At 40.0% G+C, this 27,473-nt stretch overlaps 1 protein-coding gene across 1 annotated transcript; it reads left to right on the top strand.

Annotated features, from left to right (window-relative positions):
- The first annotated feature begins 930 nt into the window (after window positions 1–930).
- On the top strand, window positions 931–27,473 carry slc12a9 (solute carrier family 12 member 9). The gene is made up of 14 exons (XM_061897651.1): window positions 931–1,193; window positions 10,715–10,942; window positions 11,025–11,159; window positions 11,248–11,385; window positions 13,771–14,073; window positions 14,139–14,246; window positions 14,660–14,771; window positions 18,564–18,721; window positions 18,790–18,872; window positions 18,948–19,072; window positions 23,527–23,719; window positions 23,791–23,965; window positions 24,612–24,758; window positions 26,210–27,473. Exons 2-14 carry the CDS (start codon window positions 10,738–10,740, stop codon window positions 27,046–27,048), a joined length of 2,721 nt encoding a protein of 906 aa, XP_061753635.1. The 5' UTR covers window positions 931–1,193; window positions 10,715–10,737; the 3' UTR covers window positions 27,049–27,473.

Genomic DNA, 27,473 nt, shown 5'->3' with positions numbered 1-27,473 from the left:
TGTCCCTGCGATGAGGTGGGACAGGCACCAGTGCCCCCCGTGATCCCAAAGGGAATAAGCGGTAGAAAATGTATGGAGGGGATATAAAGAATAAAATAAATAAAAACATTCAGTCTGGATTTGAGGTCTGTCTCACATCTTTTGGAAAACTATCTTATATTTTAGGAGCATAAAACTGAACTGCAGCCTCACCATGTTAGATCCTGACTCTAGGCACAAGCAATAGACCACTTCATTACGTTTTACTTCTGTTACTGTATGTAAAAACCTGAACTGCACCCATATCATTTCCCAATTGTGGAAAGAATCCGGGGCCTCACGGTGGAAGAGGGGTTAGTGTGTCTTCCTCACAATACGAAGGTCCTGAGTAGTCAGGGTTCAATCCCAGGCTCGGGATCTTTCTGTGTGGAGTTTGCATGTCCTCCCCGTGAATGCGTGGGTTTCCTCCGGGGACTCCGGCTTACTCTTACATTCAAAGACATGCACTTAGGGATAGGTTGATTGGCAACACTAAATTGGCCCTAGTGTGTGAATGTGAGTGTGAATGTAGTCTGTCTATCTGTGTTGGCCCTGCGATTAGGTGGCGACTTGTCCAGGGTGTACACCACCTTCCGCCCGATTGTAGCTGAGATAGGCACCAGTGCCCCCCGTGATCCCAAAGGGAACAAGCGGTAGGAAATGGATGGATGGGTAGAATCCGTCCATACATGTATCTATTTTCGTAAAGCTTTGTTGTCGAGCAACAGCGCCTCCTGGTGTGTAAAAACAACATTGTTCAACCCTACAAACATAATATGAACACTTCTGTTGGAATACAAATGTAAGCAAAGTAAATGTGTAAAACAAAATGAATACATAGGAAAAGGAGAGAGAGGAAGCGGAAGAAGAAGGGGCGCGGCTATTATTTTATATGTTTGCCCCGCCCCTTGTAAGAGTCACATGGTGGCTTTTCCGCTTTCCCATAACACTTCAGAGCAAATAATCGCTGAACGAGGCGTGCTATGCCGCCTTGTTGTCATTGGTCATCTTCCTCTGGCCACAGCTATCGGCACCGGGAACTACTCGGCGCCGAAGCAGCGGCGGCCATCACCACCGAGTACTGTGGTCGTAAAAGAGGACATATTAAACACGACTACGGAGTTGAGCAGAAGCAGGAAGTGGGGTGCTATAGACTTGGTCAACGAGCGCCAGTGGTGAGTTTAAGAGTCCATGTTGTGGTTTAGCTTGATAACAAAACGTCACTTGTCTGCAGGAGTCCATATATACTTTAATGCAGATTTGTACATTTATTGTTTCGAGGTTTCATTTTGGAAGGTGCGTTGCTTTATCGTCACCGTGTGTGCCGCCGGCGGGGCAGGTCGGGTGGCTGCTCTCACTTACTTGTTACAAAACATAACAACTATCGCAGATGAGCTGTTTTCTCCTTTTATATTTTAGTGAGTCCAATCTTTTTTTTCAGCGTTATTTGGCGTGACTGAAGATTTATGTTGAAACGTAACTGTACTCCAAATGGACAAATACACCATCATATGGCCGCTTAAGATGGTTACTGGCAGCATGCAGCAACATCTGGAATGGATGTCAGCCTTTATTTTTAGTACGAGCAACAACGCAGAAAAGGAATATTAAATATTAATCAGATTTAAATTGAGTATTTTTTTCTTTTTTTGTTGCACTTTCCTACCGCTCTGACTGCAATATAAACAACATTGCCACAACCTGCACAACTATGGATCTGTGTATATTTTTGGTCATTACATTTTTTTTTCATCAATGGAAATTAAAAAACAAAAATAATTGGTTTATTTGTGTTTCGTTTCAAAATGCAATAAATAAAATAAAATGACTTGCGTTATTTTTTTGGTGCCAAAGAGCAATCATCCATCCATCCATTTCCTACCGCTTATTCCCTTTGGGGTCACGGGGGGCGCTGGTGCCTATCTCAGCTACAATCGGGCGGAAGGCGGGATACACCCTGGACAAGTCGCCACCTCATCGCAGCCAAAGAGCAATCACTATACCTAAAAATGGTTTGATTTTCAATTTGTATTTTATATGAACAAAAATCCCCAAGAAACAGAAACAGGAAAACAGACCAGAACTAATGTTTAACAACTAATATTATTTTCAAAATTAAAGCTGTAAAATCACAATGGTACTCATGTCTACCAGCAAACTGAAAAACACCTCAAAACAGACGTTTTTTTCATATTCCGACACCACAAGTCGTAATTTCAAAAGGCAGGGCCGCGGACTGGTCTGTGATACTGTAACAAATTGCTTTATTGTATAGTCCAGGGGTCTGCAACCCGTGGCCCTGGAGCCACATGTGGCTCTTCTGCTTCCTTATTGTGACTCCCTCAGATTTGGTTTATGCATTGCAATTTTATAAAGATTTCCATATTTTCAAACTATCTGTGAGACCATGAAAGCACACAGGTGGTGTTCTGAGGAGCAAGAAAGTAAAAGAGACTGGAAGCCTCTGTGTTCACTTCAGCTTCTCGAATATGCAACCCCTTGGGTAAGGTAACCACAAATACTTGCCCCAAAAAAATAAATAGGAAAGGAAATGTTTTAATTTCACATAGAGAGATGCTTTTTTTGTAAAATAAAAAAGATGAAAACTATTATAACCTTTATAATCTGTGTTACGTTGTGCAGCGCTATACAATTTTTTTCAGTGGAAGATGCCGCAAAATGTTTTGATGCTAAATGTTTTAGACCCTTGATACAATGCTTGACCAAATCATTTTCAGCCTCTACTTTCATGGGACGTGCTTGGAGATTTCTGAAGATGTCAGTCCTTGTTTTACCACATTTAAAATAATTTTATGTGTAGGGTTTTCAAATAATATTATCCAGACACACAGGTACTACGTAGTATCCCCACTTACGGTATCCGAATATGAAAAAAAACATTTGTTTTGGTCTGTTTTTCCGTATCTCTTTACTAAGCATGTAAATGTGTGTTACGTGAAATATACAATGAAAATAAAACTGTTTTTATATGTACCGTATTTTTCGGACTATAAGTCGCAGTTTTTTTTCATAGTTTCACAGGCAATTACCGAGCCTGCTAGTCTGGGTGAGGGGTCAGTTAAATTAGATCTAGCCAGCGCCAGGCTGGATAATCCCTGTACACATAGCAATTTTCTTACAATAATACACAACTCGCTAAAAATTTTTTCTGCTATGACTATGTCAGAATTAGACATGCGTTCTACTAAGGTGGCAAATTATGATGCGTTCAGTTTATCGCAGCACCAAGTAGACAATCTGAAAATTCCCGTCCTTTCAATTCCTAGATATGGTCGTAATTATTTTAAGTGCACTGCGAATAATAAACGCAACATTATTAATATTGCCACTACGGATAATTTTATCAAAAACTCCTTAAAACATCCCACTACCTATAATATGGGGCTTTCTAAACATAAGATCATTGTCTCCCAAAACGTTATTTGTTAATGAGGTCATTAGAGAAAACAATCTTAACGTCATCGGTCTCAGCGAAACCTGGCTTAAACCAGACGACTTTTTTGCGCTAAATGAGGCATCTCCTCCTAACTATACAAATGCGCATATTGCCCGTCCCCTTAAAAGAGGTGGGGGGGTCGCACTAATCTACAACAAAAACTTTAACCTCAGTCCGAACTTAAATAATAAATATAAATCGTTTGAGGTGCTTTCTATGAGGTCTGTCACACCGCTGCCTCTATGCCTGGCTGTTATCTACCGCCCCCCAGGGCCCTATTCGGACTTTATCAGTGAATTCTCAGAGTTTGTTGATGATCTAGTGACGCACGCCGATAATATAATTATAATGGGGGACTTTAATATCCATATGAATACCCCATCGGACCCACTGTGCGTGGCGCTCCAGACTATAATTGATAGCTGTGGCCTTACACAAATAATAAATGAACCGACGCATCACAGTGGTAACACGATAGACCTAGTGCTTGTCAGAGGTATCACCGTTTCCAAAGTTATGATACTCCCGTATCCTCGTCGGGACCCAGGATGGACCGCTTGCCTGTGTATCGGTTGGGGACATCTCTACTCTGCTGATCCGACTACGCTTGGAATGGTTTCTTGTGGACGGGACTCTCGCTGCTGTCTTGGATCTGCTTTGAACTGAACTCTTGCGGCTGTGTTGGATCCACTATGGATTGAACTTTCTCAGTATCGTGTTAGACCCGCTCGACATCCATTGCTTTCGGTCCCCTAGTGAGGGGGGGTTGCCCACATTTGTGGTCCTCTCCAAGGTTTTCATAGTCATCATTGTCACCGACGTCCCACTGGGTGTGAGTTTTCCTTTCCCTTATGTGGGTTCCGCCGAGGATGTCGTAGTCGTAGTGGTTTGTGCAGTCCTTTGAGACATTTGTGAAATAGGGTTATATAAATAAAGTTTGGCCGGGGGTGCAACATAAACTTCGGAGCGACTTATGTGTGAAATTATTAACACATTACTGTAAAATATAAAATAATATTATTTATCTCATTCGCGGAAGAGACGAAGAAAATGTCAGAAATCGTCACACATACGTCAACCAATAAGAATTCGGCGGTGGATGGTCATGGCAGAAGTGCATTGTGGGTCATGGAATGCTAACTGCTATATGATAACTGCTATATGCTATATGCTACTGCAGTAGCTATTAAAATGGATAATTTCATCGTTGGCGGTAACTTATAAAAACTGAGAAGGGCTGAACAAAAATGGCACCGAAAAGGAAATCATGTACTGCAGATTACCCAATATCAAATAATATTGTTTATCTCATTCGCGGAAGAGACGAAGAAAATGTCAGCAATCGTCACACACACGTCAGCCAATAAGAATTCGGCGGGGGAGGGTCATGGCAGAAGTGCATTGTGGGTCATATGATGCTAACTGCTATATGCTACTGCCGTAGCTATTAAAATGGATCATTTCAACGTTGGCGGTAACTTATAAAAACTAAGAAGGGCTGAACAAAAGGCACTGAAAGGGAAATCATGTACTGCAGATTACAAGCTGGACGTAGTGAAATATGCAGCAGAAAACGACAAGAGGAAGCGGCGCATACCTTTGGAGTTGGCAGAGTTGTTTGGAAGCGACATCAAGGAAGAAGATTTCATCGGATTTATCGATTAGGAGTAACAGATTGTTTGGTAAACGTATAGCTTGTTCTATATGTGATAGTGTTTTGAATGACTCTTACCATAATATATCATGTTAACATATCAGGCACGTTCTCAGTTGGTTATTTATGCGTCATATAATGTACACTTATTTAGCCTGTTGTTCACTATTCTTTATTTATTTTAAATTGCCTTTCAAATGTCTATTCTTGGTGTTGGATTTCATCAAATAAATTTCCCCCAAAAATGTGACTTATACTCAAGTATACGTTTTTTTTCCTTCTTTATTATGCATTTTCGGCCGGTGCAACGTATACTCTGGAGCGATTTATAATCCTAAAAATAAGGTAGTTAAAGCTATTCAAAACCAAAAAAGAACAACTTTTATTTTTTTGTTCACGGTGGCAGAGGGGTTAGTGCGTCTGCCTCACAATACGAAGGTCCTGCAGTCCTGGGTTCAAATCCAGGCTCGGGATCTTTCTGTGTAGAGTTTGCATGTTCTCCCCGTGAATGCGTGGGTTCCCTCCGGGTACTCCGGCTTCCTCCCACTTCCAAAGACATGCACCTGGGGATAGGTTGATTGGCAACACTAAATTGGCCCTAGTGTGTGAATGTGAGTGTGAATATTGTCTGTCTATCTGTGTTGGCCCTGCGATGAGGTGGCGACTTGTCCAGGGTGTACCCCGCCTTCCGCCCGATTGTAGCTGAGATAGGCGCCAGCGCCCCCCGCGACCCCGAAAGGGAATAAGCGGTAGAAAATGGATGGATGGGAAGTGAAATTCAGATGAACCAGTCGTTTTTTTGGTTTTTCATTTCCATTAATGAAACGAAAATTAAATGACCAAAAAATACACTTTCCCTGTGGATAAATACATGGCCTTTTACTGCCATGTATTTACAAACCTTAGGCTACTACAAAAATAGCGCTTGGTTCGAAAATATCTGAAACATGTTAAAAGAACATCACATGTTTACACTTGCACAATTCAACATGTCAAAAACAGAGAAGGAAGAAGCGCAGTCCCTTGGCTGAGTCTTTCCTCTGTTCGTGTTTGATAATTTTCTAATAGGAAAGAAACAAATATTAGATTGAATTAATTTGATAATGGAGTGTATAGAGATTGTGGATAGCAAGGGAAGAAATCAATAAAGAAATAAAAAACTGACAGAAAGTGTACAATGAACAAATAATATGTCAGGTATTGTGGTTGTAGTTTGCAGTATTGTTTACAGTGGGGCAAAAAAGTATTTAGTCAGCCACCGATTGTGCAAGATCTCTCACTTAAAATGATGACAGAGGTCTGTAATTTTCATCATAGGTACACTTCAAAGACAGAATGTGAAAAAAAATCCAGGAATTCACAATGTAAGAATTTTAAAGAATTTATTTGTAAATTATGGTGGAAAATAAGTATTTGGTCAACCTTTGAAAGCTCTCACTGATGGAAGGAGATTTTAGTTCAAAATCTCACGATACATGGCCCCATTCATTCTTTCCTTAACACGGATCAATCGTCCTGTCCCCTTAGCAGAAAAACAGCCCCAAACCATGATGTTTCCACCCCCATGCTTCACAGTAGGTATGGTGTTCTTGGGATGCAACTCAGTATTCTTCTTCCTCCAAACATGACGAGTTGAGTTTATACCAAAATGGATACATGGATGATACAGCAGAGGATTGGGAGAATGTCATATGGTCAGATGAAACCAAAATATAACTTTTTGGTATAAACTCAACTCGTCGTGTTTGGAGGAAGAAGAATACTGAGTTGCATCCCAAGAACACCATACCTACTGTGAAGCATGGGGGTGGAAACCTCATGCTTTGGGGCTATTTTTCTGCTAAGGGGACAGGACGATTTATCCGTGTTAAGGAAAGAATGAATGGGGCCATGTATCGTGAGATTTTGAGCCAAAACCTCTTTCCATCAGTGAGAGCTTTGAATGGTTGACCAAATACTTATTTTCCACCATAATTTACAAATAAATTATTTAAAATTCCTACAATGTGAATTCCTGGATTTTTTTTGACATTCTGTCTCTCACAGTTGAAGTGTACCTATGATGAAAATTACAGACCTCTGTCATCATTTTATGTGGGAAAACTTGCACAATCGGTGGCTGACTAAATACTTATTTGCCCCACTGTAAGTTTTTCTAGTATTTGTATTTACACAGAATGTTTTTTTTACATTTTAATTATGGAAATATGACACTTTTTTCCTTTCTTTCACACACTGAGTGAACTTAAGGTAAACATGTAAAATATACTGTGGGAGTAATACATATGTATATATATATATATATATATATATATATATATATATATATATATATATATATATATATATTATTATATACAAATTGAGGGTTAAATCACCAAAAAATATTCCTGGGCGGAGCCACCGCTGCTGCTCACTGCTTCCCTCACCTCCCAGGGGGTGAACAAGGGAATGGGTCAAATGCACAGGACAAATTTCACCACACCTAGTGTGTGTGACAATCATTGGTACTTTAACTTTAACTTTAGTAATTATCAGTAAAAGACAAGAAGGGGTAGAATTATATAAAGTTTTTTTCTTCTGCTTACATCTTTTCAGATATTTTGAATTGTGCAAATGTAACCATATGATGTTCTTTGATGTAGTTTGTTACATTTCCGAAACAAATAGATCATAACCAGTTTCCTTAAAACACATAATATGATGCCGTTCCAGTTCTGTTTATGACCATGCTTTATTTTGATTAGTTTAATACTGTAGTGTAATGTCAAATTGGAGGGTATACATTAAGTGCCATTGATGATGGATGTCTGTGTGAAGAACACCACAGCTATTGTGTATTTAAAAAAAATATGTCTAACAATCGCACACAACAAGAGGTTATAGTCTCAGTTTATGTTATCACTAGATGGGACTTGTACTTAATGATCTGCTATACTGACATTATTTTTCATATTGTCAATTCATCCTGTTGAGAATTTGCAAGGGAAACAATGCTTATGCACCATATGTGCAGTTACTGTTTGAACAAAGACTAAGTTAGAAGAGAGGCGGTTTTGTTATTGAAGAACTTAGGCCGCTTGCATTCACACCATGTTGTTCCTCTTGCTGTTTTAACAACAGGAAGAACAAATTTTGAGGAAATTTCCAGTCAATAAAAATATGAAGGAGAAGGTACTGCGTTTTTTTTTTTAGTTTTAAGTGTGTGTCAAGTCAGACAAGCAAGTGTGAGTCAGCTGGCTCCAAATACTAAACAGAGGTGTGAGCAGCTTTCATTAAAGGTAGCGTGCCGGCAAACATCACAGGCTGGGCATTCCTGCTACTGTACTGTGTCATCGTTTGAGCTTTGCTGCGCTCTTTGCAAAAAAAATAGAACATGGAAATGGTCAGCCGTCAAAAGTAACGCGATTCATCAGGCTACGTGTTAGCATCAGTTGACTGCTCCGTCAGGCTGTTTATGATTTTGCCAATTAGATTTGCTGCATTTCACTATGCTCAGATGACCCTTTTACAATAATAAATTAGTCTTGTAGTGTTTTGTAACACATTGCTACGGCGAGGATCTTGATTAGCATTTTCAGGAACATGTGAGTGCTTGGCACATGACATTTCCTTGTGTCTGTGCAATGACAATAAAGTATGGGGAGCCGTCAGGGACTTTATTCTGAATTACCTCTCAGTCATACTACTAAATCTGAATAATGTCCCAAATTGCTCCTCATAATAAAGTGCTTCTTCTTCTTCTTCTTCTTCTTGGCTTGGACAATAATAACTTAATTGCATGTAGTGTGTACTGTAGTTGTTATGCGACTGTTTCAGGAACTAAACCTGACTACAATTGTTCTTGTCTAATAACCGGCAATACTGTTTTGAGCTTTTTTTCCTACATAAAATAAAATTAACAAAATAGAAATGTGTATTCGATTACATTTAAAGGAAATAAACAATAAATAATGTTTTTTTTCTGGGCGATACCGATCACTATAATAACTTATTTATATGTATTAATTTATTTTTTGGTTTTGATTTAACTGTAGTTTGTGCACATCTTTGTTTGAGGCTAGTAGTGATGTACGATAACACTGATTTTCTTTCTGATACGAAACCTAGTGGAATTCAGGCTGGTATCGACTATACCGATACGATACCGATTTTTCTTGCAAATATACCTGATGTGTCTTCTGAAATTTAAAAAGTTGTGTATTTCAAATAACATAACTCAAAATGTAGTTTAAATATAAAAAACGTTTCGTTAGTTAAAGTTAAGTTAAATTAAAGTTAAGCCACCAAAAACGCCTCACGTTGGGAAGACTATGTCTCCCAGCTGGCCTGGGAACGCCTCGGGATCCCCCGGGAAGAGCTAGACGAAGTGGCTGGGGAGAGGGAAGTCTGGGCTTCCCTGCTTAGGCTGATGCCCCCGCGACCCGACCTCGGATAAGCGGAAGAAGATGGATGGATGGATGATAGTTAGTTAAAGGGGCTGTTGCATATACTGTACACAGATGCCCAGAGGGCGGCAACTTTTCAATGTATTTTACACAGAATATCCCGCCCTCTCACAGCTTCTCGTACTATAATGACGTAAATACATACGTACGTGAAACATGTACGCGCATTAACTTTAGGTGTTGTTAGATAATAATAGCAATTTGGAGAGCTAGCGTTAGCTGTACATTCTATCATAACAACAACATAACTGCAAATTGTTCATTGCTTCTTTTGGACTGCATTTGTGTGTGCACACGCTCCCTGCACATACTTGTTGTCGAGACCGGGTGAGTCACCACCGTAAATAACAATAATTTTTTTCGGGCTACTTAAAATCTTATTTACATAAACTTTGTAATTGTTAGAAATATAGAGAATTGTCAAACAAATGTGTTCTGTTAAACCACTACTCGTATCAAAAGGTTGCCAGTGGTGTTCTTGTTATATTTAACATTAAAATGTTACTGTGAGGAAGTTGCAAACAGCGCCTTTAAATAAAAAAACTAAATAATACTAATTTGATTGGAAGAATGACAAAATTAATGCAAAATACTGCTAAATATGTAACTGAATATTAATATCTTCATACAGGCAGAATGTTTTAAACTAATTTTTAAAACATTAAAAGCTTACCCTTTAAAACAGATTAATTACTCAGACTAAAACACTATCAGTGATGCATTAGAAACACAAAACATGCCAAATAGTGTTTTTTCTAACAGCGTGTATTTATTTTAGTTAATAAAAAATAATTGTTCAGTCAAAATATTTGTGTGTGTGTTTAAGTACTTTTTAGCACAATATTATAATGATCATGATAACTGTGAAATGACATTTTCATATTGTTACATCCCTACTGAAGTTGTATGTCATCATTTTAATGTTTTATTTTTCTAAAATTGCACTATACTAACTTTTTGCTTATTACCATCTAAAGTTAACATGTCCATGAAAGTACCAAATTGAAAGTGATTTGACTTTAAAAAGTTTTTGTTGGATTGGGGACCCTGACCTTCAACTTTCACCAAAATTGGAAGACAGCACATCCTCATTTAGGATATGTGGCAGATGTCTCAAAGTAGATTTCTGTTTCACAGGGCAAACTAAGGAATCAGCAGCCATGTCCAACGAACGCACGCCCCTCATTACTTCAGGGATGTGTGGTCTGACGGTGGCAGCAGCAACATGCGGCGCCGTAGGGGACACGTCCCCCGACTCCAGCTCTGGCACACCCAGCAAAGAGCCTCGGAAGCTCAACACCTTTTTCGGGGTGATGGTGCCGACCATCCTCTCAATGTTCAGTATCGTACTGTTCCTGAGAACAGGTAAATGATGCACATTTGAAGGTACGATAATGGTTCAGTGTTTATGTAAATTAACTTACGCTGGCATGATCTCATTTTGCAGGGTTTGTTGTTGGCCACGCTGGTCTCCTGGAAGGTCTCCTGATGGTGGTTGTAGCTTACACCATCATAACGCTCACCATCTTGTCTATCTGTGCCATTTCAACCAACGGGGCCATACAAGGCGGTGGTGCCTACTGTATCTTAACCAGTGCCTTCACTAATGTGGAGTATATGCATTTTTCTAGTCTTACAGTACGTGAAAAAAGACCTTGACTATTCAACAGACATGATCAGTCGATCCCTGGGACCTGAGTTTGGAGGTAGTATTGGCTTGATGTTCTTCTTGGCCAAAGTGTTTGCGTGTGGAGAATATGTTCTTGGTCTTGTGGAGGCTATACTTGACGTCTTTGGCGTGGATGCTGGTAAGTTAATTTGATGTGTCACTGACCTTAACCGTGGACGGTTACTTGAATTACGGCACAGGTTGCTATAAGGTCAGTAGTCAGTTCAACGCATACGTCAGTAAGTGAGGACTACACCAAGACTCGACTTTAGTTCAAACCGTTACCAAGTTTTGAACAAATAAATGACATGCATTCAAATAAAACATAAAAAAATGTTCCTGGATGACATTCTGACAATAAAATAGCATTTGTTTCCAAATATTGGGCTCTTTTTTAAGTTATTTAAATTATGCAAGTGAGTAATACTGTAACTTGTGACTATTAATCATGGTTAATCCACATCCAAAAGTGTTAATAAGCTGATTAAAAATATGGATTTCTTGAACAGTTCTTAAGTACAGTACCAATTTCAAAAAAACAAAACAAAAGGCAGAGTATAAGTGAATTAAATTTATTTAGTGCTTTTGTCTTGTGACTCAAAGTGCTTTACACAGTGAAACTCAATATCTAAGTTACATTTAAACCAGTGTGGGTGGCACTGGGAGCAGGTGGGTAAAGTGTCTTGCCCAAGGACAAAGCAGCCGTAACTAGGATGGCGGAAGCAGGATCGAACCTGGAACCCTTAAGTTGCTGGCACGGCCACTCTACCAACCGATCTATACCGCCCTTAAGTCATGAACTAAAGTTATTCACATTTAAAACCACACGTTTCAAAGTTAAATGATCTCCAGACTAAGGATTCTTGCAGGGTGAACGTCATGTTGCTGAGAAAACCCCTTCGGAAGGTTCTAACGCACAAGTATTGACTCACTAATTTTCCCAGCCTAGAGAACCTCACTTCATTAGTCACGCCAGTCAGTCTGTATTAGGGATGGGCAATATGTTCTAAAATCTATATCACAGTTGTAATGGGATTCATATGGGCTCATTTGTCGCAATATATTGACATGACACATGAAACGTGACCAATTGGGGGGTGCACTATCTACTTTAGCCGCCAGACGGTAGTAGAGTGTTGAATATCTTAAAACGTGTTTTGTGGCAATACCAACTTTGACCACAGCGTCGTTTGCTATATAGAGTGGCGCTTCCCATCATTTTCAGTATACTGCATTGCAAAATGTATATTAACCCAGAAGCCTTGGAGTGGTTGTCCGTGTTTGGGGGCCGCATCTGGCCCCTGGAGGTTTGATGTGGCAGGATAATAGCTTGCGGGTTACAGCCAGCTTGCCGGGGCTGCCAAAGCCGGCTCGAGCAGCAGCAAGGTTGACTGTGCACTCACGAGTAACCCCCCACCTTTCTCTCATGCGAGTTCCACCCACAAATGGGGCCATATGAATTCCCTCCCTAATGTATGCAGTATATTGCAGCTGTAACAATATATATCACAATATGTTATTTGGCATATGAATGATAATGGAACCATTTTAAAAAGGGGGAAAAAACGCTCTTAATTTTGCTGTTGATGCATGCGGTAACAATTTGCATCATTTACAGTTATGTTCTTAATGTACTTGCTAATTTACTGTTAATAACTGCTTACTCTCTGATGTAACACAGATCCATCTGCACTTTTGTTTAAATGTAATAAGCACTATTCCTTAGTTGTTTGAATATTTTTCAATTAGTTTTTGCACAGTATTACACTTTTGGGTATACTGATATTTCACATTTTCAAGATCATTGGATGATTCCTTTTTTGATGACAAATATTAGACAAAAACACAGGGTAGGGGTATAACAATGTCAACTAAATATTTTAATTTTTTCTTACTATTGGCTCTGACTGAAATCATTTTTGTCCTGCGTCCAGGTACTTAATTCTTGAGTTTATAACCGATAAAAAAAAATGACAAAAGATCTTTTGACAACAAAAGAGATTTTGATTCGCCTACCGTTGTTTGCATTCAAGAGCTCTAGTTTAGCGGTTACCGTATCCTCGTGCAGTGTGCAGCTTACCATGTTTATTACTCGTCCTCCAGTAATAAACATTTTATTTGGCGCCATGGAGGTGAAGATTAGTGACTTAAAAGCAGGAGGGACATTAGTGAGATTCCTTTAGTGTGTTGACGCTTTTGTATGTGTCATCAGCTTGCATTATCACGATTTGGCGATAGAATTAAATGCCCTATCGCCAGCCAAATTGACATAATTAATATATCATCTATATCGCCAAATACTAGTCTGTGTTGTAGGTATATACAGTAATTAATTATTTACAGTAAATACGTTTTTTGTATAGCCAACTTTGCTGTCTTAAGTCAACTGCAACATTTTCTGGTGTTTGCCAAGTATAGAATTGTATTATGCCTCCAAGATGTAGCAAGCAAACAACATAACAAACTTTTATTTTTCAATGCCTAATTTCTGGTTCACTTTAATGTCTTGTCTGTTTGCTTTCAGAAACATCCGTGTCCGAGGGTGTGCGTGTGCTCCCACAAAGTTACTGGCACATCGTGCTCTACTCTTCCGTGGTCCTCCTCCTGTGTCTTCTGGTGTGTCTGGTGGGCGCCCACATCTACTCCCGCACCGCCTTCGCCATCCTGCTGCTGGTCACCGTGTCGCTGTTGTCCGTCTTTGTCAGCTCTTTGGCCGTCAAACCTCTAGATTTTGTCCTCACTCACTTGGGTCCTGGCAACCAGACCCAGCGTTATAACGCCAGCTACACCGGCTTTAACCTAACAACACTGAAGAACAACCTGGGCCGTAAGTGTTTGGTTGTACACTGACATTTATTACTTCTTATTTAACATCACTTTTCCAACCTTTAGCTGGTTACTCGTTGGACTACAGCACCCACACTGTCATGTCCTTTGCCACCGTGTTCGCCGTCATGTTCACCAGCTGCACTGGAATTATGGCTGGAGCCAACATGTCAGGTTATAGCTTGTTACATTACACTGGATTGTATATTGTAGGGTACAAGGGTATTCATATGGCCCCATTCGTCACAATTGACCTGATACATGAAACATGACAACTTTGGTAGCGCACTATCCACTTTAACCGCCACATGGCAGTAGAGTGTTGCATATCTTAAAAGTTGTTTTGTGGCAATTCCAACTTTGACCACAGCAGCAATCGATATGTTGAGTGTCGCTTTCTACAATTTTCAGCAAACTGTATTTCAAAATGATTACCCCCCCGTCCCCGTCTTCCTCTCACGCAAGATCCACCCAGGAATGTGGCCATATGAATCCCTTCCTTACTGTAGTTTCAACTTTTTAAATAAGTCTTGTGAGGTGAAATTAAACAATTTGTTCTAATGAGATGTTTGGTCTTCTCTCTGAAGGAGACCTGGAAACTCCAAGCATATCCATCCCCAAAGGTACCATCGTGGCCGTCATTTACACATTCATTGTCTACGTTCTCTTCTTCCTCCTGGTCAGCGCCACCTGTGACAGGTGGGGAACTATGGCAATGCCTGTTAAATGTTGTAGATCAGTCATTCCCATCCACTCTGCCTCGGCACATCAGTGTGTCCTGAGAGATCATCCCGTGCACTTTGGGAAATTATCTAATTTCACTTAATAGGTCCAAAATAAATATAGCTAACAATTAGGGATGTAACGGTATTATTAAGACTGTCTTATTTTAGTTTCAAATTATTCTCTGTACAAAGGAAAACTTGGGTGAGTCTAGTTTTTTTCTGGCGTTTTAGCGTTGGCAGGCTCTGTAACTAAACTACATCTCCAAGAATCCTTTCCGTAGCGCAGTGTTGGCAAGGCTGCCGCATTTAACGCTGTAAGCAGTAAGGGAAGTGCGTTCGTACTCGTCGTGGATAAAAATGAATAATTTTTTTAGACCATAAATGTTAAGTATGGAAGAAGTAGACGACACAGACCACAAGGGGGTGTAGTAACTCTATGTTTTATGATATATATATAATGACTATATATATATCCATCCATCCATTTTTTACCGCTTATTCCCTTTGGGGTCCCGGGGTGTGTGTGTATATATATATATATATATATATATATATATATATATATATATATATATATATATATATATATATATATATATATATATATGTGTATGCGTGGGTTCCCTCCGGGTACTCCGGCTTCCTCCCACTTCCAAAGACATGCACCTGGGGATAGGTTGATTGGCAACACTAAATTGGGCCTAGTGTGTGAATGTGAGTGTGAATGTTGTCTGTCTATCTGTGTTGGCCCTGCGATGAGGTGGCGACTTGTCCAGGGTGTACCCCGCCTTCCGCCCGATTGTAGCTGAGATAGGCGCCAGCGCCCCCCGCGACCCCAAAAGGGAATAAGCGGTAGAAAATGGATGGATATATATATATATATATATATATATATATATATATATATATATATATATATATATATATATATATAAGCAGAACAGGAATGGAGTGTGACTAAATTCCAAGAGTGTGTGTGTGTGTGTGTGTGAGAGAGACTATGTGTTGGAATTACTTGCTGAGTGTTATGTTGGCGGAAGTCCCGGAGGGGAAAGGGAGGCTCGACATCAGTTACAGCGGCAGGTTGTTGGGGAGGTATTGCGAGGCGTCTGCAGGTCTGTGTCCAAGCAGGGGTCAAGGATCGAGGGAGGCAGTCCGTAATCCAAAAATAAGTTGAGGCACACAGCTCGATCACGGGAGCCAAGGAAAGCACTGCGGGAAACACAAAGGACATAAGACGCTGGAACTGGGAAGGCACAGAGAGAGAGCAAGTACACGGGAGGGAAGCCAGAGACGGGATGCTTACTACGAGGACTGAACTACGTTCCGGTACTGGATCTTCGGGTCCACTGGTCTTTATGCTGCTTGTCTTGATTAGTCCCAGGTGAGCGGATTGGTGATTGCCTGCAGATTTGCCGTCGCGTGGTGCCTGTTGTACTCGCCGCAGAAGGCATATGGGACTGCGCATGCGCCGTGACAATAAATCTGTCCGTAACTGGTTGAGTTATGTTGCTAACAAACAGGCCAAAACCTAACTTCTTTGGCAGGGGTAAGAAAGTCTGCGCCCTGCAAAGTGAAGCGCACCACTTTTGTTTAGAGCGGTTCCAGAGAGCCAGCTGGTCTGGTTGCACAGCACAGCGGGAAATCACCCCAAAAAAATTTTCACAGTTGGAAATACAAGGTAACTAAGAAGCTACTTGATACAACTTCAATTCATCCCTCTTTTTTTCTGCCGCCTGTCTGTCTCGTTGTTGCGGGGGGACTGAAGGCTGTTCCAGCTGCACTCGGGCAGAAAGCAGGGTTGCACAAGTTGCGACCTCGTAACCCTCACTCAGAAAAAATATTTTAATCCAGCAAAGACAAACATCAGTCTGTGAGGTATTTACATTCATAAAAATCGTATTGTTAGCTTACTTTTCTGAGAAAGATTATTTTCCAGACTGCTATATACATGTCTACTGTGGTGGACACTGCTTTGTTGACAGACACTAAACTGTATATTATTGTTTTACACTTGTTAAACTGCATGTTTACATTGTTACTTTAATGACATCAACTATAAGTTATTATTTTTAATATTTGCTTGAAACAGTAGATGTTCCTGCACAATTATTTGCACTTAGAAATACTTATTTGTAGTAAAAAATATAAATTAGACCATTTTCACATTATGTTTGTGCTTAATTACAGTAAGTGTGTTTATCCTAAACATTCCTGACACTTAATTTTACATACTATGGCATTTTTACCAAGTTTAATTTTTGGACACATACCGCAATATCATTGTACCGTAGCCTTAATACTGTGATAGTATCGAACTGGGACAGTTTGAAATCGTTACTTTCCTAGTAATAATCTGTACATTATGGGCCTGATCTGCTATATGTTTGCATGTATTAAAACAAGTACAAACTTGATAGCACCCACTAAGTCCTTCTCAAAAAGTGGGGTGGACCCCCTTGGAGGGGCGTGGTGCAATGCCAGGCGGGGCGCATGTGACCTGGGGGAACATGCTTTTTTTGCCGTATCAGAATATGATGAAGCGTATGTAGCACTTGGCTTTACTGTAACCACGGTGAGAGACGATGAAAGACTGGTGTGTTTTTTTTTTCTTTGAATGTAAATAAGCTTACAATGTTTTGCAGAGATATAGTTATATCACTTTTTATAGACAAATTATACTATTTATAGTCACGGTGGAGAATAGGGCGGCGTAAAATTATTTCTTCCTCCTAAGCAAAATAGAGAGCATTATCCATTCAGTGTGTTCATCTTCATGTACATGCAGAATATATGCTGATTATCAGACCGCCCAATATACCAGGACGAGGAGATGCAAATATAATTATTTATCATTTGTGAAATGATTGATCAAATCTAAAACGATTTGCGGTCTCTGTTTTTGCGTTTTTATTTAGAACATCTGAAGTATTGGAGCAAACTGGCCCAGTTACATACAAATGGCTGTGAGAAAAGAGGCGATCGCGCTGCAAGGCGATTGAGAATATTTTGTGTGGACTGTCAGAAGTAAAAACACTTGACATGTTCTCTATTCAGCAATGAAAATGTGTAATTTTACATGCTGTTGGATGACTTAAGGAGCTAACTAAAACACATTCAATGTATTCTTTTTAGGGTCTGCTCCCTTTTTTTCATGTTTGTTTTTCCCAATATGAAAAAAGTTCTTGCAATATGCATTTTCTTGCAACTGGATTATTCCAGACGTACAATTACATCACCACTGCGCCTCCCAAAGCGCACCTTCAGCGAGCTGAAAATAGATTCTCTTGTCTTGATCACCCTTAAGGATAGCCCTGAGGAAAGTGGCCTTATTACATGATGACGATGATGCCATAAATGTGGGGCGAAATGAGTCGGTATACACGCAGAGTCCTCATTTAAACAGGGCTGTCTCTACCACATTTGCACTCTTTATTAAATGTACACACAGTCCTAGCAGATCGCCCACAACACGCTCACTAATAGTACACACTATTTACTATTTTATAAGTGAGTTTGCATACTCTATTTAGCACTTCTTATTTGAATGTTAGATCCGGCCCCATGTCTTCTAGATGCAAGTGGATAAAAACACAATGATTAGCTGCTTTGCGCAGTTGGGAATTGGGTCCTTTACAGTTTTTTAACACTTTGACCTCCATTGGTCAAAATTTATGAAGGCCAATCTCCAAAGAGCAACTCTAAATGCAATATATTTTACAGTCAATTAAAATAAAATCATTACCAGTTGTTTTTTTCTCTATAGGACTCTGCTGATTCAAGATTATGGCTTCCTCCAAAGAATAAACATTTGGCCGCCATTTGTGACCATAGGGATATACTGTGGCGCCCTCTTTGCCGCAATGTGCTCCATGATCGGAGCATCCCGTATCCTGCACGCCCTTGCTGTGGATAAACTCTTTGGTAGAACGTTAGCTTTCCATGACTGCTGTCTTTGTCCCAGATCTACTAAGCTGTTTCCTTTTGCACAGGTTTGCCATTAGCCCCTGCCACCATCACAACCAGCTCAGGGAACCCATGGATGGCTGTGCTTTACACGTGGGGGCTGGCACAGGTGAGCAGATCCCCCTTGGTGTATTATACTAGTACTCATACAGCATGGTAACGTGTGTTGTGTGTTGTATTACAGTGTGTGGTGTTTGCTGGTCAACTCAATGCTGTTGCCAGCTTGGTGACTGTTTTCTACTTGCTTGCCTACGCCGCGCTTGACTTGGCTTGTTTGGCCCTTGAGTGGGCTTCAGCGCCAAATTTCAGGTAATCAGAAAACAAAGTGGAGGACGGGGACGAGAAGGTCAGTCAGTTGATGTTTCTCTTAGGCTTTGGCGATACATTTAATTTATGGATGAACATTTTTGATGGCTGACGATTAAAAAAAATAAATCTATGTTTTTTCCTCTTTCTTCGTCATTCTTTTTCTCCCAGGAGCGTCCGTAGCTTCCGCTCTACCCCTTATTCTTTTGATGTGGAGATTTAAACACATATCAAAACTTGGCTACTACTCACGCGATTGATAGTGAGACGTTTGTTCCAAAGAAAAGAGTATTGTAGTCAGTGGCTTGAATTTGTGACAACAGACATGGTACAAGTGACTGAACGCTGCAACGTTTGTTTAAAATGGCAGCAGCACAACAAATCTATTTCAACATCTAAAATAGAAGCATTCATCTGTGTGGGGGAAATGCAAATGATTCCGAGGGGAACAGGGCCAAACAAACAAACAAGCTACCGCTGAAAGCAGCCTACTGTGGTGAAGTCATTTACACAATACACCATGTATAGTAAGAAAGAAGCACGATGGGGAACAGTCACTAAAGTGGTCGCTCTGCAAATCACCAAAAAAAACAGGGCCTGATCTACTAAAGGTCTGCGTGTATTAAAACCAGGGCTGTCAAATGATTAAAATATTTGATCATGATTATTCGCACTTCGTTCATAGTTGACTAAAAATTAATCGCAGATAGGTATTTTTTTTTGTTATTAATAAGTGTACCCTAGACAGATATAGTTCAAGTTTTTATACCATGACTAGACAATTATTTTGCTTTAATGTAATGTTTATAAACATTATGCTTTCAAACTGCTTAACACAGAAAGGACATAAACACTCTTTTAATGAAGTGTATCTGCAGTATCTTGCTTGATTTTGGATTTTGTAGGAATACAGAATTTGTATTCATCTCTGCTGTAGAAGCACTTGCATTCAGAGGAGAGGAGCTACACTATATTTAGATAACACATTAATGACACAAAATGTGGACGGTTACGATTGTGCTTTGATTTTCATAGATATTTGGTAATGTAATCTGTAATATTTATACCTGAATAAATGTTTCTAATATTCTGTACATTACATGTTGTACAAGTTAATGGTCTGCATATGACTGCATAACAATATCTTAACCTTCTATATTATCTGTCCTGAGATCGGTAGGTTGTGAGTTCAAACTCCGGCCGAGTCATACCAAAGACTATAGAAATGGGACCCATTTCCTCCCTGCTTGGTACTCAGCATCAAGGGTTGGAATTGGGGGTTAAATCACCAAAAGTGATTCATGGGCATGGCCACCGCTGCTGCTCACTGCTCCCCTCACCTCCCAGGGGGTGATCAAGGGTGATGGGTCAAATGCAGAGAATAATTTCGCCACACCTCGTGTGTGTGTGTGTGACAATCATTGATACTTTAACTTTAATTAATAAAATGTAAAATGCAGCCCGTTAAACCTTCTGTAACTGAGGAGTATTAACCAGAACATGCTATAGAATAAGTTACACAATATTTCAGCCAGCCGGAAAAAATCCCTCCCATATTTCTCAACTGATTCCAAACATTACAAAACATTTTCGACAAAGCATGACCGTATTGTATGACACTTTTATTTTGTTAATGTAGTAAAATTTGATGTAAAGTGTAACACTTTTATTCTTAAGACGGAAAAGTGTGATTGGTGTGAAAAGGTGTCCTGGCATGATTTGACAACAGAACTAACTCTTTGCAATAAAAAAAAAAATCCTCTTTCGACTTCCTGCCTACCGTATTTCATTTCTGTTGAGCTTTAATGACACCTTACTAAAGCAGTCAGAGTAAAAATCTACTTCTTGTGTTATTAAAACACCTTAACTATGATCTAAACACGGAAATGAAGCTCCACCCACCTCTCTGAATGACACGCGCAGCAGGCATTTGCACCAGTGAAGACAGCTCACGGAGAAATAGGCTTTTCTTGTCGGGAGAACAGCTTGTCATGGTTTTGGACCTGATAATTCCATAATGTGCTCTTTTGCATTTTCCCACTTGTGGTTCATCAGAAACTAGTGAGCAGCAGATTTTTCCATGCTACGGAACGGTCCAATGGTCAAAAAGAATGCATGTGTTTAACGGCCGTTAAAAAAATGTGTGCTGTTCAAGGAACTTATACATAACACATGACTATCTTGTTACCTTTGACATCTCAATAGCACATGCAAAGCTGATCAATTGAACGTGTGCAATGAAGATTGCATCCAAAAAGCTTTTTGGTAACAATAAGATGCAGTGAATGTTCATGCCATGTACATACCCTGTTTCCATATGAGTTGGGAAATTGTGTTAGATGTAAATACAAACGGAATACAATGATTTGCAAATCTTTTTCAACCCATATTCAATTGAATGCACTATAAAGACAAGATATTTGATGTTCAAACTTATAAACTTTGTTTTTTTTTTGCAAATAATAATTAACTTAGAATTTCATGGCTGCAACATGTGCCAAAGTAGTTGGGAAAGGGCATGTTCACCACTGTGTTACATTACCTTTTCTTTTAACAACATTCAATAAACGTTTGGGAACTGAGGAAACTAATTGTTGAAGCTTTGAAAGTGGAATTCTTTCCCATTCTTGTTTTATGTAGAGCTTCAGTCGTTCAACAGTCCAGGGTCTCCGCTGTCGTATTTTACGCTTTATAATGCACCACACAATTTCGATGGGAGACGGGTCTGGACTGCAGGCGGGCCAGAAAAGTACCCGTACTGTTTTTTTACGAAGCCACGCCGTTGTAACACATGCTGAATGGAGCTTGGCATTATCTTGCTGAAATAAGCATGGGTGTCTATGAAAAAGACGGCACTTAGATGGCAGCATATGTTGTTCCAAAACCTGTTTGTACCTTTCAGCATTAACGGTGCCTTCACAGATGTGTAAGTTACCCATGCCTTGGGCACTAATGTACCCCCATACCATCACAGATGCTGGCTTTTGAACTTTGCTATGATTACAGTCTGGATGGTTCGCTTCCCCTTTGGTTCGGATGACACAATGTCGAATATTTCCAAAAACAATTTGAAATGTGGACTCGTCAGACCACAAAACACTTTTCCACTTTGCATCAGTCCATCTTAGATGATCTCAGGCCCAGAGAAGCCGGCGGCGTTTCGGGATGTTGTTGATAAATGGCTTTCGCTTTGCATAGTAGAGCTTTAACTTGCACTTACAGATGTAACGACGAACTGTATTTAGTGACAGTGGTTTTCTTAAGTGTTCCTGAGCCCATGTGGTGAAATCCTTTAGAGATCGATGTCGGTTTTTGATACAGTGCCATCTGAGGAATCGAAGGTCACGGTCATTCAATGTTGGTTTCCGGCCATGCAGCTTATGTGGAGTGATTTCTCCAGATTCTCTGAACCTTTTGATGATATTATGGACCGTAGATGTTGAAATCCCTAAATTTCTTGCAAGAGCACTTTGAGAAACGTTGTTCTTAAACTGTTTGACTATTTGCTCCTTTCTTGTGAAAGACTGAGCATTTTTGGGAAGCTGTTTTTATACCCAATCATGGCACCCACCTGTTCCCAATTAGCCTGCACACCTGTAGGATGTTCCAAATAAGTGTTTGATGAGCATTCCTCAACTTTATCAGTATTTATTGCCACCTTTCCCAACTTCTTCGTCATGTGTTGCTGGCATCAAATTTTAAGGTTAATGATTATTTGCAATAACAAAGATGTTTATCAGTTTTAACATCAAATATGTTGTTTTTGTAGCATATTCAACTGAATATGGATTGAAAATGAGTGGCAAATTGGGGGTTAAATCACCAAAAATTATTCCCGGGCGCGGCACCGCTGCTGCCCACTGCTCCCCTCACCTCCCAGGGGGTGATCAAGGGTGATGGGTCAAATGCAGAGAATAATTTTGCCACACCAAGAGTGTGTGACAATCATTGGTACTTTAACTTTAACACAATTTCCCAACCCATATGGAAACGGGGTTTGTATGTATCCTTGTAAATTGTGCCATTGATCCAAAAACTAGTAGTTTTGGATCAATAAAAATGTAAATTTGATTTTAGATATCCTTTTCATTTATTTTTATTGGTTTTGTTTGAAAAGTAGAGAAATAAATTGGAAAACTATTTTTTGGTTACAAATTTGGAGATTTTACTTTTAGGCCTAATGGCCAGGCCTGTTTTATGTGGTGACTTCTGTGACAACCGCAGACCTGAAAATCTTTTTTTTTGGAAACATGGATTTGATGCCATTTTAAGTCTGACTAGACCTGGGTATTCACTGGCCGCTGAAAGAATAGCCACATAATTATTCTCTTTAGCGTATCCTAATATGAGTTTTGCTAGTACGTCACCAACACTCTTTTGGTGGTTTATTTCACAAGACAGTGACAGTCGTGTTTATCTTCACACAGACATTCTGTTTATATTTCTGTGTTTTACAGGCCGACCTTTCGGTTCTTCTCTTGGCACACGTGTCTGCTGGGCATCCTGAGTTGTTTAGTCATGATGTTCGTCATAAACCCCGTGTACTCATCGGGTAGCATCGTGCTCTTGTTGTTGCTGCTGCTCTTCCTCCACTTCCGATCTCCCACCAGCAGCTGGGGCTACATCAGCCAGGCTCTCATCTTCCATCAGGTATCTACGAAGGGACCCGTCGTCTGCCATGTATCTGCCTTACAGCTCTCATGCTCTACCATCGCCTTTAGGTGCGCAAGTATCTGCTGATGCTGGATGTGAGGAAGGACCATGTGAAGTTCTGGAGGCCACAGGTGCTGTTAATGGTCGCCAATCCGCGGTCTTCCTGCCAGCTTATCCTCTTTGTCAACCAGCTGAAAAAGGGAGGACTATATGTGTTGGGCCACGTGCAGCTCGGGGATCTAGGTAATTGTGCTTGTATGGTCTGCAGCTAACAGTATTAACTGTTTCTTATCTTTTCCTCTTACCACACACGTAATAAACACACATGCAAGCAAATTTGATGCAGACAAAAGTGTCATATTACTGATTTGTGTCATATGTTTGCATTGCTTTTTATGGCTGGCTACAATTATTTCATTTCCTGTTATTTATAGTAAGCCAGGCTGTAGATGGACTCGCCACAGCAAAGTGCCTCCAGTATGAACATATCCCTGTACTAAAATCGAATTACACTATTTTACTCACTCTTTGTCTTGCCCTCAAGCAAACTGTCTTGTGATGAATTATATTGAAAGCAGATGAGAACAAGAAATACTGCAGATGTATTTTGCCAAATCTTACCGAAAAGCAATTATTTTGTTTCATAAATCAATATTTACATCATCATTTTTTTTTACACAGCAAAAAAATTTTTTTTTGTGAGGTTATTATTTCATTAGTAACCACAAATAACATTTCACTCTAAATGCTAATGCTCCTTAGTGGCATTTAGGAGTGAATAGGATCTCTGCATAGAATGGCAAGTGTTCTTACATGTCTTCATTAATAATGTTGCATGTAACATATAATCATGTGAATAACTCAGTTGATATTTTTTTTTGTTCTCAAGATTCTTTTCCGTCAGACCCTGTGCAGCAACAGTACAGCTTTTGGTTGAGTTTAGTCGACAAGCTTGGGGTGAAGGCCTTCGTAGACCTGACGCTCTCTCCGTCTGTCAGACAGGGAACGCAACATCTTCTGCGCATCACAGGCCTCGGTAAGCACAGATGTGTGTCCTCTGCTTTAGTGCATCAACCGCTTAAAAAAAATATGCTGCACTTTGAATACTGCCGATCAGTGATTCTCAAACTGTAGTACGTGTACCACTTCATGTAGTGGTACGCCAAAGAATCACTTGATTCAAGTAAAGTGTTTTATTTTCCTATATTCAAACATAGTGTTTCTATTCAAACTGTGTAATGTTACAGTGGCCACAATATTAAATATACTTGTTGAATAAAACATCTGCATTGTTTTAATGAATACCTAGCCCTACTACGCTACTGTATTTTAATGTTGGTCATTATAGTGGTAATTTGAGAGCCAAGTGTTTGCTGAGTTGTTACTTGGTGTAAATTGTTTGCGAATCACTGCTGTAGATGCTTTCCTTTTCTAGTCATGTATAGAAATGCCACTTATGACTGTAATGAACTGTGCCACTGGTTCTTAAATGGTTTTGCTGCACAGCCCACAGTGACCCCTTAATAACAAGCAGCAACCCAAGGGGTTGTTTGGTATACCGGTCCTAATAAAGTCCCGTGGTACTAATGAATTAAAAACAAATAAATGAAATAATGCAAGTGAATTTTGTAACAAATTCCTGCAATTTGTGTTTTACCTGCTACATGTCTTATCTGTGTACTTTTGGCCGTATTGCTTTTAGTATTTACTAATGATTGTAATTCTCTTAAAGCCAGACCAAGAGTGGCAACCCTAAATCATGAAGCGTTTAGTACAATGTCAACAAAACGTTCTTTTCTATTCTAACCTAATCCTAGATTATGGCAGACTACATGTAATGTATACAATTGTAAGTTGTTCTTTGAGTACAATAAAAAAAGAACAATGTGGCCTTTTAATTTTTATTTTAGTCTTCTACAATTGTTTTTTCAGTGCAATAGTAAACATGTTTAATGTATCATAAGATTTTGTGTTAAAATGAAGACAATATGACAATTTTTTTGTGCTTCCTTATATTATGAAAAGTATCAAAATACATTTTGGTACTGGTACCAAAAATATTTGTATCTGGAGAACCTTCCTTCATACAGAGTTGAATATTTAAGGTTTGACGATTCAGTGTTTGAAGATTTGTCCATCTTTTTACGGTTCTAACTGTTCCCTTAAAAGAGACGCTAAAAGACTCATTTACTAAAGTTCCATCTCTACCAGAGAAAGATCTTCAAAATAACAGTTACAATCAATGTACTATATTATGACCAATGCCACCATTTTCCGTGGTAGAAGACATGACATCTGTATAACTAAATGTATGGACTGCACATGCACATCCAAATAGTGTTCAGAAAAGGTTAGCATGAATATAAATAATTATATATAAGATCCCTTATACTCTCTGCAGTTAAGTAAAAAAAGACCCTATCCATTATATGGATGGAAAAGGTAAAATGTGTTTTTTCTCTGGTGACATTTTAATTTCTCTTTAAGGTGGCATGAAGCCCAACACCCTGATTTTGGGTTTCTATGACAACTGCACGCCCGAGGACTTCTTCCTTCAAGATACAGCCTTTTGTGGCACGTCGCTGGGACAAGGCACAGTGGGCGAATATAATTTTGGGGTTGACCTGCCTTCATTACAAGCTCATTTCCCTCCGGTCCGACATGTTGAGAGCCCACGCTGGCTCTCGCCCGAAGAGTATGTCGGGATCATTTCGGACGCCATCAAAATGAACAAGAACGTGTGCCTGGGACGTTATTTCTTCCACTTGGAAGGCGAGGGGAAGCAGAGCAAAGTGGACGGGTCGGAGCGGACCATCGATGTGTGGCCTCTCAACCTGCTGCAGCCGGGCTGTGGAGATTATCAGGACGTGTGCAGCCTGTTTTTGCTGCAGATGGCGTGTGTGCTCAACATGTCCACCAAGTGGCGCCATGCCAGGATGAGGATCTTCCTGAACGTGGAGACGGAGTCCAGCGACCAGGGCTGGGTGGTGAACGAAGAGACGTTTCGAGAGTTACTGAGGAAGCTCAGAATCCGGGCGTCCATTAAGATCGTGCCGTGGGACTCGGTGGTGCAGCACTACACTCAGCCAACGGAGGACGCTGAGGAGCAAAGCCACAACCTCTCGGAGCTCTTCTTGTCCGCTGTGAACTGCATGTTATTGGAGCACAGTTCTCAGGCTGCTGTCCGCTTCCTGTATCTACCGCGACCTCCTGCTCACTACAGCCAATCCCAGGGGTACTTGGCTCACCTGGAAGCAGTGACCAACGCTTTAGGGCCAACGCTCTTCATCCATGGCGTCACACCGGTAACATACACGGGTCTGTAAGCATGAGCGTTTAGAACGCTTCCCTAAATGCTTATTTAAGTGTTCTTATATAAGCACTGGTTACATGAAGTGGATACAAGGGTTTGCTTCATTAGGTACATTTTATGAGCTGATTGGTTTGACAGTATTTTCGTTATTGTGCAAACTGAGCATTACTGCAATAGCGTTGAAACATCTCTTGTATTCGATCCAATTACATGGTGCAGGTGTACCTAATAATCTGTCTGGTTTGTGTACGGTACTACACTCTAAACTCTGTTACAGTCAGTGTACAATAAATATATATACACACCTATAATACTATTGTAGTAGGATACGTTCCTGTACTGTTTGTTTTCATGCACTTGGACTGATAAAATTGTGGCACTTATGATTATTGTTAGGGATGTCCCGATTCAATATTGATATTAGTTCGATATCGGCAA

The sequence above is a fragment of the Nerophis ophidion genome, linkage group LG04 (assembly GCF_033978795.1).
Source record: "Nerophis ophidion isolate RoL-2023_Sa linkage group LG04, RoL_Noph_v1.0, whole genome shotgun sequence".
In the NCBI taxonomy this organism is placed as follows: domain Eukaryota; kingdom Metazoa; phylum Chordata; class Actinopteri; order Syngnathiformes; family Syngnathidae; genus Nerophis; species Nerophis ophidion.
Note: the sequence above shows the minus strand (reverse complement) of the source record. Positions and strands in the feature narration are given on the sequence as shown.

What these genes read in the sequence shown, in the direction of transcription:
- slc12a9 (XM_061897651.1), top strand. Translation starts at nt 10,738, where the DNA reads ATGTCCAACGAACGCACGCCCCTCATTACTTCAGGGATGTGTGGTCTG. An exon ending in CGTCTTTGGCGTGGATGCTG is followed by an intron (nt 11,386 to 13,770) that starts GTAAGTTAATTT and finishes GTTTGCTTTCAG; the next exon opens with AAACATCCGTGTCCGAGGGT. An exon ending in GTCAGCGCCACCTGTGACAG is followed by an intron (nt 14,772 to 18,563) that starts GTGGGGAACTAT and finishes TTTTCTCTATAG; the next exon opens with GACTCTGCTGATTCAAGATT.